The sequence below is a fragment of the Wasmannia auropunctata genome, unplaced genomic scaffold (assembly GCF_000956235.1).
Source record: "Wasmannia auropunctata unplaced genomic scaffold, wasmannia.A_1.0 LD335994.1, whole genome shotgun sequence".
In the NCBI taxonomy this organism is placed as follows: Eukaryota; Metazoa; Arthropoda; class Insecta; order Hymenoptera; family Formicidae; genus Wasmannia; species Wasmannia auropunctata.
Window position 1 is genome coordinate 2139798 of NW_012026896.1, and position 16179 is coordinate 2155976.

Sequence of the window (16179 nt, forward strand, 5' to 3'; positions counted from 1 at the left end):
TTTTGCGAAAGTCCAGATTGGATCGGCCAAAGGTAGTCGGCCGGAGAACAAGACGATGGCTGCTCGACGAGCTCGAATGAACCAGGAAGTGGAGCGCCCTCCGGCATCCTCGAGAAGGACCTTTCCAATCTCGCTCAAACAACGCCTTTCGCGGCGACGCTCTCGTACCTTTGGAAACGTCAATTTACTTTACTTTCACCCGTACGCCGTCTCTCAACGACGGAATATTCTTATCATGCGGACCATATCCACATTTGATAACGACATGGACGATTGCACCGCGGATATCCGGAAAAAAAATAAAGCTTGCTGTCGTTATATCGATTTCTCTCGCTTTAGATAAGAAACAGGTACCGTGGAGTAACTTAGCATTTGTTACTTTTCACTTATAACATGTACCCAGAATATACATATATCTTCAATAAAATACGACTCATTGTTTATTAAATAACACGAATTTAATGAAATTGCGATTAGAGTTGCGATTAGTTTCGTGATATATAATACAATATTAATATATAAACTTAATTAATTTTCCAAAGTCGTTAAATATTAATTAAAAATATGCGTTTATAATATTTTTTTCACAATTTAATTTTTAGAAATCAATTTTATAAAAATTAACATCTTGAGTGAATTCAAGAAAATTCTTGTATCATACATCGTCGAATTCTAAGCATTGTATCTACTTAACTACGAACTCCGTCCATTTAACTCTGAAATTCTACCGCAACGAAAATGTTCTTTTACATCAAACTGCTACATTACCTCTCGCATATACTCCGTTCAATTGCACTGGAAAAGAAAAGGACTCGCGTTACAGGCCGGTACGTCACGAAAGTGAATCTCCGAGTCGCCTGACAGGACGGACACTCGCGAGTCCGAGATCAAGTCAGAGATGCGTGACGGGAGTCCGCCCGGAGGAACGCCTTGGCGAAGAGTAAGAGCGGTACTTTTCCCGCTCTCTCGCCGCCGTGCGCCGGGCGTGAGAGAAAGAGAAGCCCGAGCGTGCCTCTCGCAAAACCAGTCAGAAAATAGTGAAACGTTGCGTTTTCTATATTTGCGAGACACATCGGTGAGATATCGGTGGCAGCACGTAGAGCGCGTCGTATAACGTCGGCAGGATTATTACACATCCGAGGAATCCCAGGAGCCTGGAAGCCGCCTGCGTGCGGCTCTCTCGTGTCGCGTCGTGTCGTACGGCCCCCTCGCGTGCGTGAGTCCGTGCACACGTGTTCAGTGCACACGAACCGACCAGAAATTGGGTCAGGTGCGCGAAAGAAGTAACGCGCGATCGGAGCGACTAACTATAGCCGCTTTCTTACGTAGGCGGCCGAATATCTCTTTGACTGTACAGTCAAAAAAAAAACTCGAAAACAACCGATCGCCTCGTCGTACAAATTGCTGATTGATCAATCGCGATTCCATCCATTAATCATCTGATTAAGCGTTATAGTATATTTATTGATATAAAGTTTAAATTAAAATTAAACTATGGCCATGTAACATGATTGAAAACATATTTAATGTATATAAGTTTAATGCATTATTGTCTATTACAAAAAATAATTTTATATACATATTTTACTTTATAAAAATATAGGAATAATATGAGCCAAGTAGTAAGTTGTAAAATAAAAATACTGATAATTATTTTATAATTACTTTACTAGATACTAATATTAACAACCAAATTTTGTAATCTATTATTTCAAATTAAAAGATATATTGAATTTTATATAGCACTTTCGGCGTAAAAAATAATATGAGTTGATAAAGTATCTATATTACTTATAATATATTATTATTTTATTATGTTACATAATTTCTCTTTCAAGACTAATTATTTTATAATCTTCTATATATATATATAGCATCAAAGAAACTATACATATTAATTTCCACATACATTACGTTAAACCCGTCCGATAAATCTCGCCAGTCAACGTTACCGTCGAGGCGCCGGCAATCATCACTTTCCTAAATAAAATAAAGGTTTAGAAAGGTATCTCTTACTCACCCCGACCCCGCGGCCCGGCCTTGAAGTAAAAGCGATCGCGTTTCTGTCTGTTGGGTGGACTTGTGCTTTTATTTATGTTTCATGCGCGGTTATACCGTTCGTGCGGTCAATAACTTTCACGGTAGCGCTGCAAGTAAAAGCAAAAGAAGCCCAGGCACCGGCCGTTGCCAGATACATCAATTATTCTGACGGACAATAATGCCCAGTCAGGATCCATTCAAGTGTCTTTTGATACGCGTATTACCCTCCATCGCGCGTGTCGAATCAATTACCTAGTATTCCGCGGGGATAGACTTGTAAAACGCGGACGCGAAAGTAAACCAACGCTCTACATGATTTAATTATGAATTGAGTTAATTGAGGATTTAGAATCGTATCTTGCTCGTCGATTTCGCGATACACTTTCACTTTTCCGATCTCCTCCTCGATCATCTTCATCAACACGTGTGTGTTTAATCTTCATTAAGAGGCGAAACGTTGGCGCGTAGCGCATCACACGCACGCCGCACGCAATGTGTAATGTGCAGGCGCAATTTAATGGCCTATATTCTTCGCGATTCGAGAAACTCATTTGCGCTCTTACGTTATTCGAGATTTACGGGCCTAACGCTTAGATATCGCTAAATTAATTGCCAATCGTTAATAATAATCATCGATAATAAGCGTGCCGCGTGTCACGACCGGTTTCGGAGACTCAGATTACTTAGAGTGGGTTTTCTGGTGTGCGTTGGAAAATCAACTCATTTATTACAAAATAATATATAAAACTATGTAACAAAAATCACAATTATCAGTGATACGAGGAAAACAGGAAGGGATATGCTACAATATGTCGATGATATAAATATAGATAACAGGTATTTGTGATTACAGTACAGATTTCTCTCTCTAGATCGATCGTACAGTAGAAAATTTAAATATAAATATTTATCTATATTTTTAAGAAATATAAATATTTCTCTCAACAACATACGTAGTCTCTTACTTCGGAAATATTACTTCTATCTCTTCATGGCAAGATCGAGTCAGCATATGATTAGATGATTAGACGATCTCAAATTTACGACGGATAATCACCGTCATTTGAGTCGCTTTCGTCAGAAGATCTAAACGCAGATCTTGTAATTATAATCCTAAGCTGCTATCGAATCCTGGCGATGTGACGGAACGTAGAAAGATTTATAAAACATAAATTAATACTTTCCGTTTGGAACCGAGTACGAGATCGTGTCATAGCCCGCGCCACCCGAGTCTACGTTGTAAAATTTCGGAACGAATCCGAAATATCTCGGACTTACGCTGGCGTAAGCTCCTTGCGAATCCGCGGGTGTCCCCTGGGACGAGCTGTAATACATGGGCGTGTAGGTGTTGCTTCCGGTGTAAGTCACGGCGGGCGGGCTGGAAGCGGAAGCCGCGTAGTTCGAGCTGACGGTGTAGCTAGCACCGTCGTTGACGTAACCGGAAGCGGAGGAGCCCACGTGGCTGGGGCTCACGTAGGAGACGCTGGGGCTGGAGTAGCTGGAGCTGCTGCCAGAATGGGACGAGTGGGACGGCACGTAATTCGTGTACGAGATAGCGTTGGATGGTCCGGGGTTCGAGTAAGAGCCCGAAGTGTACGTGATGGCGTTGGATGGTCCGGAGTTTGAGTAAGATCCCGAAGCGATCGGTAGCTCGTTATAGCTGGAACCTCCACCGGACGACACGCCCGAGAATCCGGAATGACTGCTGGAGGATCCTGTGGAAACGGGATAACTGGACGACGCGGCACCAGAGGAGATTCCGTGAGATCCGTGAGAGCTAATCGGAAGACTGTACGTGGATGATCCTCGATAAGCACCCGAAGAGCCACCGAGGGTGGAGACGCCGTGAGAGGATGCGGAGGACGCTGGCAGGCTGTAGCCGGAGGAACTGCCGTGCGAACCGGCGATGATCAGACCACCCGTCACGGAATGCGAGGGACTCGAGGATGCAGAGTGGATGGGAAGATTGTAGCTCGACGAGGCGCCTGGGGAACCCAACGACAGACCGTGCTGCGATCCCAGTACGATCTGAAGACCGAGGCTAGATGTCCCTCCGTTGCTGTAGGCCGAGAGTCCGGAACCGTGACCGCCGGAAGTGTAGATCGGCGCGCTGTACGAGCTAGAACCGGAAGAGCTCGCGGCACCGCTGCTGCTACCGCCGCCGCCGCCGCCACCGTGGGCGGGACCGAAGGTAACGGGACCGGTTTTCGCTGCTGGAGTGAAAAGTGCGTTGCTACTTCCGCCGCCTCCCAGATGGGGACTCGCTAAGTTGGGCACGGAGTAGGTGCTCTGAGCCGAGTGTCCACCCGAGGAAATACTCTGATGATTCAAGGGACTCTGATGGCTGAGTCCAGGCGATTGATATCCAGATCCAAGGCCACCGGAATGCACTAAGGAATATCTGATCCCGTGACCGGCGGAGCCGCCCGAGTTGAGAAAGCCGTGCCCCAGGGAGAAGCCACCAGATGATCCACCTAGATCATAACTGGAGCTCGAATGAAGTGGAGCCGAATACGTGGAGGAAGATTCCGACGGGAAAGTCACCGAGTGGTCGCCGACGCCGCGTTTTTCCTTCGGCTGCAATAGAAGCTGAGACGGCAGATTTTCAATGCAGCAGACCCCGCAGGCGAGAGTCACCAGAAACACCTACGCGATCAGATCAGTTGTTATCGTTCTTCTTCGTACATTACTTTCTAGGGTAACCCACTTTCGTGGGCTTGATCGGTTTGCGTGAAAGTGGAATACAAGTGGTACTGTTAGCCAATTATCTGAGTTAAAATTAAAGTTAAGCCATAAATAATCATATTAACTGAACAAAAAGCAGGTAAATTCTAATTAGTCAGCAGAGTATACGAAAATTAATTGGATAATCAAGCGCATAATTATGCAATATTATAAGTTGATAGTCGATTAGTAATGTGATGTGTAATCTAATAATGATTAGATGAGCGGTTACATGATAACTACATCGTAATAATTAGTATATTGTTGTTATTTAGTTAATATTTGTGGCAGAGCATTTTTTTAATCATTATTTAATCATAGTGAATTGAATGGATTGTAATTAATACAAACGCGCCTTGAAAATTTGACATACAATTTATAAAATACTGCATGTACCAATTTTAAATACTCTCTCAATTATAGTTAATTAATTAATTCCATCCCAATTATGGATAATATATATAATTAATAATTATTAAGAAAAGCTAAAACATATATATTATATATACTATAAGAAGCTATATATATATAATTAAATTTATTATAATTAGTTAATTATAACTCTTATATAAAGAAAATTTATTATAATAATAATTTTATTAAGATGATAAGTTTATTCAATTTAAATATACATTCCTCAAGAAACATTAAAATAGAAATAAAAATTAAAATCTTTTTCTTTCTCGTGTAATAATTAAACTTATAGCCTGTTTATACATCACTCATATGTCAAAAATTATAATTAAAATTAAAAACATCGTAAACTACTTATATGGTACATAAGACTCTCTGCAAATTAACGGGAGAGTCTTATGTACCATATAAATGCAATTGTATTGTACTGTATGTATTAGTAATTGTAATATATTTAATTTATTAATTTTCAGGTAAAACTAGATAGTACTAAAAAATTGCAAATTTAAATAAATATAAAATAATTGGTTAATTAACATTTAAGAATAATATCTGTTGAAAGTTAAATAACTAAATAAACAAATGCAATACTTATATCGTATTAAAAAGAATCTTAATAAAAAAACTTTCGTTCTTTAAATTATTATATTTTATGAATTATAATATATTTATATAAATTATTACGCTATGTATTAATAATAACGTAAGCAAAAAAACTTTATTTTTTAGAAATCACTTAAAAATAAAAATTCAACATAAAACTGAACATCACTTTTGTTAAACACTTTGTATAAAAGAAGCAATTTTGCGAATGTAATATGCACAAGACACACACGAAGATATAAAATGATCGGTGATACGGATAGAAATTAGAAAATAAAGCTGTGAATTTTTGCAAACACTTGTGAGGAACGTGATACTTACAAGAAACTGCATGCTTGTCGACATGGGGTTGCTCTCGTATCTATCTCACGTATAACCTAGTGGCAGCCGAGTGGTTGAATGATATTGTGGTCTCTGGTACCATTGCTAGCAAGAAGAAAGCCTTTATACATGGATCCCCTCTCGCGTACTGCGAAAGAAAGGTCTAGGTGAAGGTAAGTCTCCCCGCGCTGATGTGTCATGCGCTGCGTCGCATCGTCGCGTCGCCGTTTGGCACACATGGTAGTCAACTGCGACGCGGGGAGTACTCGCGTGTGTTTTGCAAATCAAATTCCCACCTGTGGGTGAGAAACAAACTAATTCAATCCTTATCGACCGTCAGTTTTTCCTTCGTCGAACAGAAGAAACAGCAATATTCTCCTGAGGAAATAATCTATATGTGAGAGAGAGATCGAGGGGAGGAAAAAGGAGAGACTTAAAATTCGCTGACAAAGAGTGTTAACCGGTGAACAAGGAATTCCCATCGAAAAGATTTATTCGCATTTCTCATGTAACAGATCAAAAATTTGTCCCTTCGTTTCTTGCCACCCCCTGCTCGCAAAGCGTTACGAGAAAGTGTACAACAAGTTCAACCACCTTCCGCACTTTCTGTTCAGGATATTTTCAATTAAAGGCTCTTGTTTTCTTCCTTGTATATTTCCATGAGCGATATCGCCTAGTATCCTAGAATCAAGAGAACCTCGGTAAACCGGCATAGTAAGATACGCTAAGCCGTTTTTAATTATTACGTTCTCGGCGATCTAATTTCAACGTGATAAGAGTCACTACGAGCTGCCCCATTCCACCTTATTTTCGACATATTTTATTTCATTCTATTTCCCGATGTAATTAATTATGTAGCGTATTAATTACTGTAGACAGGCGGAAGTATTGTCTCGTAAGGCATCAAGGGAAACGTAATTGTTCGAATCGCAACAAGGCAGCTCATTTTGAATTCTTCACTTTCGATTTGGATTAGTGAGAGAGACATCGAATCCAACATGAGGAAAGTACAGCACGTGTCGTGATTTAAACAACAATATCCATTTAAATTTCATCGAGACACGTACCGTTCCGCATGTAAATCCTAGCAATTATTGCTATTAATTATGCTTACGAGAGAAAGGTAAAATTATATTATACATAATTATTTATGTATTTTTAGAAATCTACTTTTCTAGTATTCCTTAATTTCAGTATTTTTGTCCAAATATACATCGGACATTTATAATTTCTGGTTTCTTTTATACATTAAAATTAATCAAAAATGCGTGTTTTTTTAAACGTTCATAATTCCCGTTTTCACGACTTACAAATGTTGATAAGAAACATTAAATTAATCGAATTGTTGAATGAAGAAAGCATCTTTTCGCGCGTTCACTCGTTCAATTTATTTTTAGTATACCCATTTTTATTCAATTTTAAATTTCTCTATCGATCTATCGAAAATCGACTGCTTTTGTACCGTAAAATGCAAAAACCAGGCGTGTCTAAGAGAAACGACAAAAAGAGTAAAATCGATTTGATTCTCACTACTTATTGCAAACGTTAATTCGACGTTTTAAGCGAAATAAAGCAAAATTTAAACAATATTTCAGAGTATCTTAGATTCGTGCGCGGCATTTATCCAAGAAACTTCCTTCCGTGTTCTAGATCTAAAGAAATAGGGAAGAACTTTAATTCTACTTTTAATATCGGTTGCAAGAGAGTGTAAGGTAAACATCTTACACAGCGCCGAGAGTATTATGCTTGCACGTTAGCTTCGTTCATCAGCCTCTTACGTAAAGTGTAGCATGTACTAGCAAGAGAAAGATGTTGACGCTCGCTGACAAGTGTTCTCGGACCGCGTGCGCGCATAGAAAAAGATGAGATACCATCGCAAAGCGCGCGTTGAAAGCCGATTGACGTTTGAAAGTAAAATGCATGCGTTTATGGGAATGAATGAAAAAGTTACCACATCTCGTTCCTCGTTTTTTGCGCCTTTGTATGATAAACATATCGCAGTATATGTATATAGGAACGAATGCAGCCGTAAGAAGGTATATTGTGACCATTCTCTCAGAGACTCGCAGCAACACATCTAACTCGTTCCAACATGCTAAATTATAGCGAAAACATTCGATCGTTTTACTTTCACTAGAGATGAAGAAAGGGACCCGTTGCCTGCGGCCATCCAATTTAAAAGGCAGCGAATTAGAGGAATTCTTAAGACAATCATCGCGGTCTACTTCCGAGAAAGAGAGACAGAAGATAAGACAAATAAGGATAACGAGATGACGTAGTGATCTTAATTAATTATAATTTTGGCACAGTTATATTTAAAATGTACCATACATATATTTAATATTTCCATACTATTTTCTGCATAATTTTTATATAAATAAATTATTTAGTAATTTACTTGTTTTTTTTTATGTTAATTTCAACTTATCGCGCGTATACTGAAAATTAAAAAATGGCCAAATATACTGTACGTATTTGTGCATGCCAATTAACATTTATATTTATGTATGTAAATATGTATGTCATTGATGTTGATCAGGAATTACTAATAAAATTTGCGATGTAGATAACTGCATCGAGAATTTTGCCTATAAATAATCAGTGGATATCTATTGTACATATGCGTAACACAGAGTATCCTTAAATAACGTCCAGATATTATCGCAGCTTTCGTGTGCTGTGAATAATATACCTGTCACGCCGTTAACATCTTGATAAGAGCTAAGTATAGTGCACGTGTGTATTATTGCGCAAGGCACGCACTAAAACGAAGCACTGAAGACAATGTCCCGCAAACACCATTCCTTTCGATGAGCAAAGAAATGCTGAAATTGTGCTAGTAATATATGGTTCTTTTCGTTTATATTTAATTTACTTAGATTTAATCAAATTTAATTTAACTTTTTCGTTTGAATTTAATTTAGTTAATCAAATTTAATTTTTAATTTAAATATAAAATATATTTGTAGTTATGTTGTATTTATTTAATTTATATTAAAAGTCGGAAAAACCCGAAAAATTTAAAAACTTATTAATTTGTGATTTTGACTCAAATAAATATTTATATATATGTATATATATATAAATATTGATATAAATAAATTGAGAAAATAATATTGATGCACCGATAAAGAAATTAATTTAAAAAGAAAATTGATTCTATCATTTATCAAGAAAACCATTTAAAATTAGAACGCCACTTGAAAATACGCGGATATCGATGAATCATTATTCTGCTTCATGTGATTTCGAATAAAACATGTCTTAAAATCGCTTTCGCTTTTCGTGCTTTCTCATCATTTTATTATAATTTTATTGCACCGTCACGAGCAGCTCCTTGCACTCGATTTAACTCTTTCATTAGAACGTATGATTCTTTAAATCCATTACCTGGCAATACTTTGATCTTTTACTTTCCTGTCATTTGAGATTTGTCTTCCCTTTTTCAGATTCGTCAGTTCCTTCGCTTTCCCAGCCGCTAACTTTTTCCCACTGCTTCCCGCACTTTTTTCTTATGTGTTTATAAATCACTTTACATCTTACTTCCTCATCTTTCTTGCCGATCCAGTCTGATCATTGCCGGAACTCTCGCTTTCTCGCGCTATTCGACTATTTCAAACGGTTAATATTCAACTGTCCATTATAATTTGAAAAAAGTATTGGAGCCAAAAAAAACGCCCAGTTCGCATATAATAGAGGCAATTTACATATCTGTGGCGGTGAATATAGGCTACATGGATAGGATTTCTCAAATATAGGGTCCAGAAAGCGTGTCTGAAAAATGCTGTACGAATTCAGAGTAAAGTGACAAAAGTGCACCAGCGGAATAAAACGGAAACCGGACGGTGGAATATGGGTCACTTGCGGAAAGTGAGTTGACAACAGGTTTAAACGCGATGAGCCTGCTGGTCTCTCAGGGTCAAGCCGCGCTTTCAAGAGACCCCATGGTCTCTCCGGACTCGGTGCATGCTTGACCCCTCAAACACCACTCTGCAGTAAACTACGTTCTGCGGGAAACTACCATGGAAATCTGGTTTTCGTAACGGTACGATTTAGTCGTGTTTCGCTTAGAAACTTCCTCGAGAATACCGGCTAGTAAATAACGCAAATGAGATGCAGTGGACTGTACGCATACACACACACACACACATAAATATATATACACATACCATATTAAAAAATATGATCTACAAAAGCGTACCGTCTTAAATTTTATGCTTACTGCTCCTGTAATAGATATTTCACAGATTTTTATCTTTTCCGGGCGAACTCAATAACTTTTTTAACTTTCTCTGAAATCCATACATTTAATTACCTCTTTTTCCAAATTATATAGGTATATGTTTCACTTTCATCGTAAATAGATTAATAATACAAAGCAATATGTTTTCATCTTTTTGTCCTGGTTTAAGAAATTTTTGCGATTCGAAGAGCAGAGTTAGCGAATTCATTAACGAAAGAAGAACGCAAATGGATCGCAAGGAATTAGCAAGCGTCAGCAGGTCGTTAAATGAACAGGAATGCGCCTCGATTATATGAAGATCTCGATTCCGAGCGACGAATCGGGCCTGACAGCAGCGGCACGTGTCTTTCCTTCTCTCCTGGTAGAAGAAGGATTATGCAATCGTTCGAGAATTCCACGATCTCGCGATACGTTATGCATGCCTAGGATTGCTCGGATAACCCGACGTTGCGTTGACCGTGGCTGAAATTATCGAACGACTTTCGAGGTCAGAGAATCGAAATGGCGTGGCGATGAGGATCGTGCCCGATAGTTACGGCTAACACGGGTGAGAGTTTCTTCGTGTAGGTCCGCCCGGGGCCGGAAGTAACGGTAATTCATTTCCTCGGTTCAGCTTTCCATCGCGATATGAGATGCGCCACGTGCATACTGCGCTCTGCAATTAGATTTACGTTATGCGCACGTCTTGGATGCCCGCATTCAGCCGTTTTAGCGCAGTTCCTTAATATCGCTATTCAAGGTTGATGCATTCAAAATTTTATCGAAAATTAGATTAGATAAAAGTAGATTAATTGTAAGCATTAAATTAAAAACGAGCCGACATCAAAGTCATCAAAGAAGAATCGGCTTCCAAAGTAACAAAAATATTTATTTAACACAATAAATAGAACACGTGTATTTACATATGCTCGAGGATAAGTTTGTTTCGGAGAAGAAGCACGCATGAGATTTCGCAATCATCACTTATATGATGTTATTAAATTGATAAGCAATTAATTTATTTTTATAATAATTATTGTATGTTATATATATAATACGCACCAAACACATACATACACACATACATACATTAGCTTATACAATCCAAAGATAAAAAAAGTAATAAAAGGAACACTTTTGCTTAAGAGAAATCAACGAATATCCCTATTCTATAAATAACCTCGAACGCGTTCGTATGAAAGACGAAGTTTCTTTTATGCGTGATCGACAATTCGAAACGACGAGTGACGCTTAGAAACACTCGCTTTGACATTCTTGCCACAGTATCCCAATTCCAATGAAACAACTGCGCTAATTATCACCTGCATAATGTCACTTTCCCGACGATGAATTTCGAAATCAGCGGATGCGCTATGACAGATGGTGCAGCGGATATGAGGCGTATATTGAACAATCATTGTGGTTATCTTCAGCGGTGAGAAACTTAAATATGCTGAGTGTATTAAGCGCAGTATGACAATTTAGAAAGAGAGAGGACAAATAATCTCCTCGTTTTCTAAAATTTATAATACAAATGTAGGTTTTGATAAATTAGAATTACGTTATGTTATTGGAATTTGCATGCGTAATAATACATATTTTAATACGTACGATTAAATATAAGACCGTAAAGAAATTGCAAATGTTAAAATGTGTCTGTTATTATACAATTGCGTGAAACTGTTTAATTTCATTCTACGTAATTCTTCATGACAGATTAAACAAAAAAAATAATAATCTTTTAGAATCTACAAATCTCTGGTAGAAATAAAAACTATAAATTTAAGTTAAATCCCACATGCATCTGGTTAGAATTTTAATAACAAATACAACATGCAATTCGGATCTGTTTTATGTCAACAGAAACCAATGGAACTCCCTAACGGGGAGTTGAAACGGTTGATTTGCAGAGCACAATTCTTTTTGTCGGTTTGAAACTCTCTTACTGAAGGAAGAAAATGAAATCGTTTATGTGAAAAAGTTTAGTGGACGATGTAGCGCGTCGCCATTAGCGCATCAAAATCACACGAATGCGACAGTGACTCTCCTTCGCCGGCGCGACTTTCTTCTTCAATCTCGCCCTCTCTCTTTTCCACGCGGATAGACAGTCAGCCACAATACCGCGGATCGACGCTTGCGATCATCCGTTTACGCGTGGAACGGGAACACCTCATTTCCATATTTTCGCCGGTGCCGTCTGCGTCGCGTACAAGGGCGCGTAATTCCACGGGTAGCTCGGCGAGGCGGGCTTCTGCAGCTGATAGGCGACGTTCACGGGGTAGTAGTACACCGGATAGACGGCTTTAACCGGTTTATAAAGAAGGGGATTGAGCAACGCGGTCTGCACGTGTCCGTACGTGTGTTGCACGCTGGTTGACGTCACAGGTCCCGCCGGATGCACTTGGGCGGGATTCCCCGGCAGCAGGGGAGCGGCGATCGGGTGTAGCGGCGTCGCGAGGGGAGCAACAGGTCGTATCGGTTGAATTGGCAGGGCCACCGGCGTGATTGCCGCCGGGGTAAGAGCGATCCCCGGTCGACTCGGCGGCGGGACGGGCGAGAGGGGCGTCGTTGTCGTCGCCGGGATCGAGGGTGCCAATCCCGACACCGGTTTCTGATGCGGCGGTTCCGTGGGAATCGGTATCCCAAAATGGGTGGGCGACGTTTCGGGCCTGAAGGACCCGGACGCGAGGATGCCGGTGCTGTAGCTCGGAGGGAAGTTGGTTCCCGTGATAAAGGACGGCACGAATCCACCGTAAACGGGAATTCCCGCGGGAGATCCAGTCACGGAAGAGCCAGGCTGGTTAGATGGCGACGATACTACTTGGGCAGTGCTATCGCCCTCGGACGATTGCGATGGAGGCTGCGTGGTGAAGACTCCCGCCGCTACCGTTGTTGTAGTCGGAGTTTGCGTAGTGGTCGGAATACCGTAGTTAACGGGAAGCCTCAAGGGATTGACCGTGGTCCCTGGTAGCAAGGTAGACTGACTGAAGGCGGTGTTTCCGGAGGCGAAGGCGGCAGATTGCGGCGTCGCGGGAACACGCGAGTTCACTTGCTGGCTTATAGAGGCCAGAAGTTCTTGACTCTGAACGAAACCTGCTTGATTCTGAGCGTATCTTCCCACGCTGTTCTGAGCCTGAGCAAGGGCCTGCTGCAGCTGAACGATCAGCCGATCTTTTTCTAGAGCCTGAATTTGCTCCAGAGTCTCCCGAGGACCGAGCGTGCCCGACGCGTATGACGGCAACGTGCCACGGAATTCTTCAGGATTCTGCGAGGTACTCTCGAACTGATCGCTTGGATTATGAATCTGATTACCGATGCCATGAAAGTGTTCGTTGCCGGGCGCGAAATCCTGATGACTCGCGGGCGCGCCGTAAAGTTGCTGAATCGCCTGCGCGTTCTCGGACAGAAAGACCGCGGCGTCGGAAATTTGATTTACCTGTGTCTGTACGAAATTCTGCGAGCTCGTACCGCGAATTTGTCCCTGATTCGGAAAGCTCTGCGGCTCGAAACTGTTCGTCGAGGAATAAGCCGGCAGCTGCTGATTTCGCGGCGGTAAATAATTAGCGGTGTGCATACCAAACGGCACGTTATTTTGACTGGCGATCGGATTCATCTCCGTGAAATCGACGTTTCTAATCGGACTCGGTACTTCCTGTTCCGCCAGTCCCGTGCCACCGAAACCGATCGATTGCTGTTGACCGACGTCGTACTGCAATTTGTTCTGATGTTGCTCAGCATGATATCCGTGCGCGGCCGGATCGGAAGTCGAGTGAGTCTGCGGTGGTCCATATTTCATAAACGGTCTGCTCAACTGACCAGGGATCTTGAATGCAATTTGACTTCTGGATGGATGCGTTTGTATGCGAAGCCGAGCACTCGATGAGACACGATGCGGCTTGTTGTAGGCGTATCCGGAGTCTCGTTTTCGTTGAATTGCTTCAACGTTGGATTGCTTCAAGTCGGATTTAACTTGTACCTCGCCGAGGTTCACCACCTCCAGCTTCGTGACTTCTGGCTTTTGCACTTTGACTTTCTGCTTAGCTTGGGTCAACGAAAGCACCAGCGCGAGAACATGTATGACCTGAGAGTAAATTATATTTCTTGTACAAAGATAGTTGAACGCTATGATATAAAATTAAAGATATAAGTAAAAATATTTTGGTTAAAATGCGAAGTGTAGCAGTAAATTAAAAAAAAAATGTATAAGTTACTTTTCATTTTAATATATTTTTAATATTTTAATTAATGTTTTAAAATAGTAAAAGCTTATTATAATTGTACAGAAAAGAGATAAACCTTCATTTAAATACAATCAATTACTAATTAATTATAAATTAATTTGCCCAGCTCTCTTAAATGAAATATATTAATGAAATTCGACGTTTTATATGAAAATTGAAAGCTCAAAATTGTCTACATTTTTAATAATTTCATATGTATGCCGATAAAGAACATGATAATCACATGAAAGAAAGTTCTGTAGTTAATTTTATTATGTACCAAAAGCAGCCGCATTTTCAAATTCATATAATCCTTCTCGCACTTGACACTGCACTGAGGCAATCCTTCTTCTGTCTTTTGCAACAAGAAACTGTGCTATTTCCCACGGGGCCTCGACATTGAATTAGACTGAGCGACTCAAGAAAACTAATTTGTTTAAGGATGGACAAGTCCGCGCCGACTAAGCTACGGTCATACCAGCACATGTATAAATACAATCGGGTCGCGACCGTTCACGAATTACAATAGACTTTCTTACGAGCTTTCATCGATCGAACTTAAGCAATACTGTTACGGATTCGTGATGTTATACATATCGATGCAAAGTACGTCGTATATTCGGCGCGGTCCTGTAATTCGAAATTTCATAGCCGCTTACCGAATCTGTTATCCTCGATAACGTGATTGTCATAAATGTAAGTTTAAATATATTGTACAATAAAATAAAAAAATATTTGTCATTTATTATAGGTGCATAATATCTACTTAAAAAAACATCCAAATTAAATCAAAGGATTAACTCTTAGTGATGGAATCAATAATCTCGCGTATACTTCAGCAGAATTTAACATAAAATGCATCTTATGTATGCATCTCATGTATTTTGAAAACCTCTACTAATAAATCTATGTAACTAAAAAGAGAATAATGAAGCGTAGCTAAAAATCCGGGGAAGGTCAAATTGGCCTATTAATCACTACGAAAAGTCACAGAAGAGGCATTTAAAATCAATATCTGTTTTCAACAAAAGGTACAAACGCGGGTCGCATTTCGTTCGTGATGAAGAGAAGCCTTCATCAGCTGAAGCGGAACGCACATACATATGCAATACATATAATAAAGCAAGTACGAGTAAAGGAAAGCAGATATAAAAAAATCAAATTTCATCACTTTTTCATCCGCTTCGCTCCCGTCCGTAAGTTATGCCCTAGATGAAAAAAATGTACTAGTTAGAGGAAATGAGCGTTGTCTTGAACTTCCGACGAGGTCATGGCGGGGATGTCGCGCGAAACGCAGCGAACGACTCCGGCGTGACATTCCGGTCACGCTCTCGCCCGGGTCGCCCAGTGAAAGTCACCGGGGAACGGGTGAAGTTTCGGGCCTTAGGGAATACGGAATAAGCGTTCGCAGTAACCAGGTATATTGTGTAATGCGCCGAGATTACGCGTAAATCGGACCGCGGTGTCAGTTCCGACGCCCCGGATGAAGTATTCCGGACGCCTGTTGCACGCATGTTACGCGGGCGCGACTTAATGTCGCGCGCGAAACAAAAATCGCCGATTGGATAACGCCGCGCTCGTCGACCTTCTTCGGCAACGGAATCCGTAAACAGATAACACATTTGGAAGGTAGAT

General features: G+C 40.4%; 2 protein-coding genes across 2 annotated transcripts; both read right to left on the reverse strand.

Moving 5' to 3' along the window:
- Positions 1-2733: 2733 nt before the first annotated feature.
- LOC105453886 (keratin, type I cytoskeletal 9-like) lies at positions 2734-6194 on the reverse strand. The gene is made up of 2 exons (XM_011696160.1): positions 6103-6194; positions 2734-4686 (listed from the first exon to the last, which is right to left on the reverse strand). The coding sequence occupies exons 1-2, from the start codon at positions 6124-6126 to the stop codon at positions 3214-3216; spliced, it is 1497 nt and encodes a 498-aa protein (XP_011694462.1). The 5' UTR covers positions 6127-6194; the 3' UTR covers positions 2734-3213.
- A 6300-nt stretch (positions 6195-12494) lies between these two features.
- LOC105453887 (atrophin-1-like) lies at positions 12495-14851 on the reverse strand. Its single transcript, XM_011696161.1, has 2 exons — positions 14825-14851; positions 12495-14405 (listed from the first exon to the last, which is right to left on the reverse strand). Exons 1-2 carry the CDS (start codon positions 14849-14851, stop codon positions 12495-12497), a joined length of 1938 nt encoding a protein of 645 aa, XP_011694463.1.
- Between the last annotated feature and the right edge of the window lie 1328 nt (positions 14852-16179).

Bases quoted from the DNA above. Each gene is read 5' to 3' on its own strand.
- LOC105453886 (XM_011696160.1), bottom strand. From the start codon at position 6,126: ATGTCGACAAGCATGCAGTTTCTT. The intron at 4,687-6,102 runs GTAAGTATCACG...CTGATCGCGTAG, and splicing joins CGACAAGCATGCAGTTTCTT to GTGTTTCTGGTGACTCTCGC.
- LOC105453887 (XM_011696161.1), bottom strand. From the start codon at position 14,851: ATGAATTTGAAAATGCGGCTGCTTTTG. The intron at 14,406-14,824 runs GTACATAATAAA...ATTTACTCTCAG, and splicing joins TGAAAATGCGGCTGCTTTTG to GTCATACATGTTCTCGCGCT.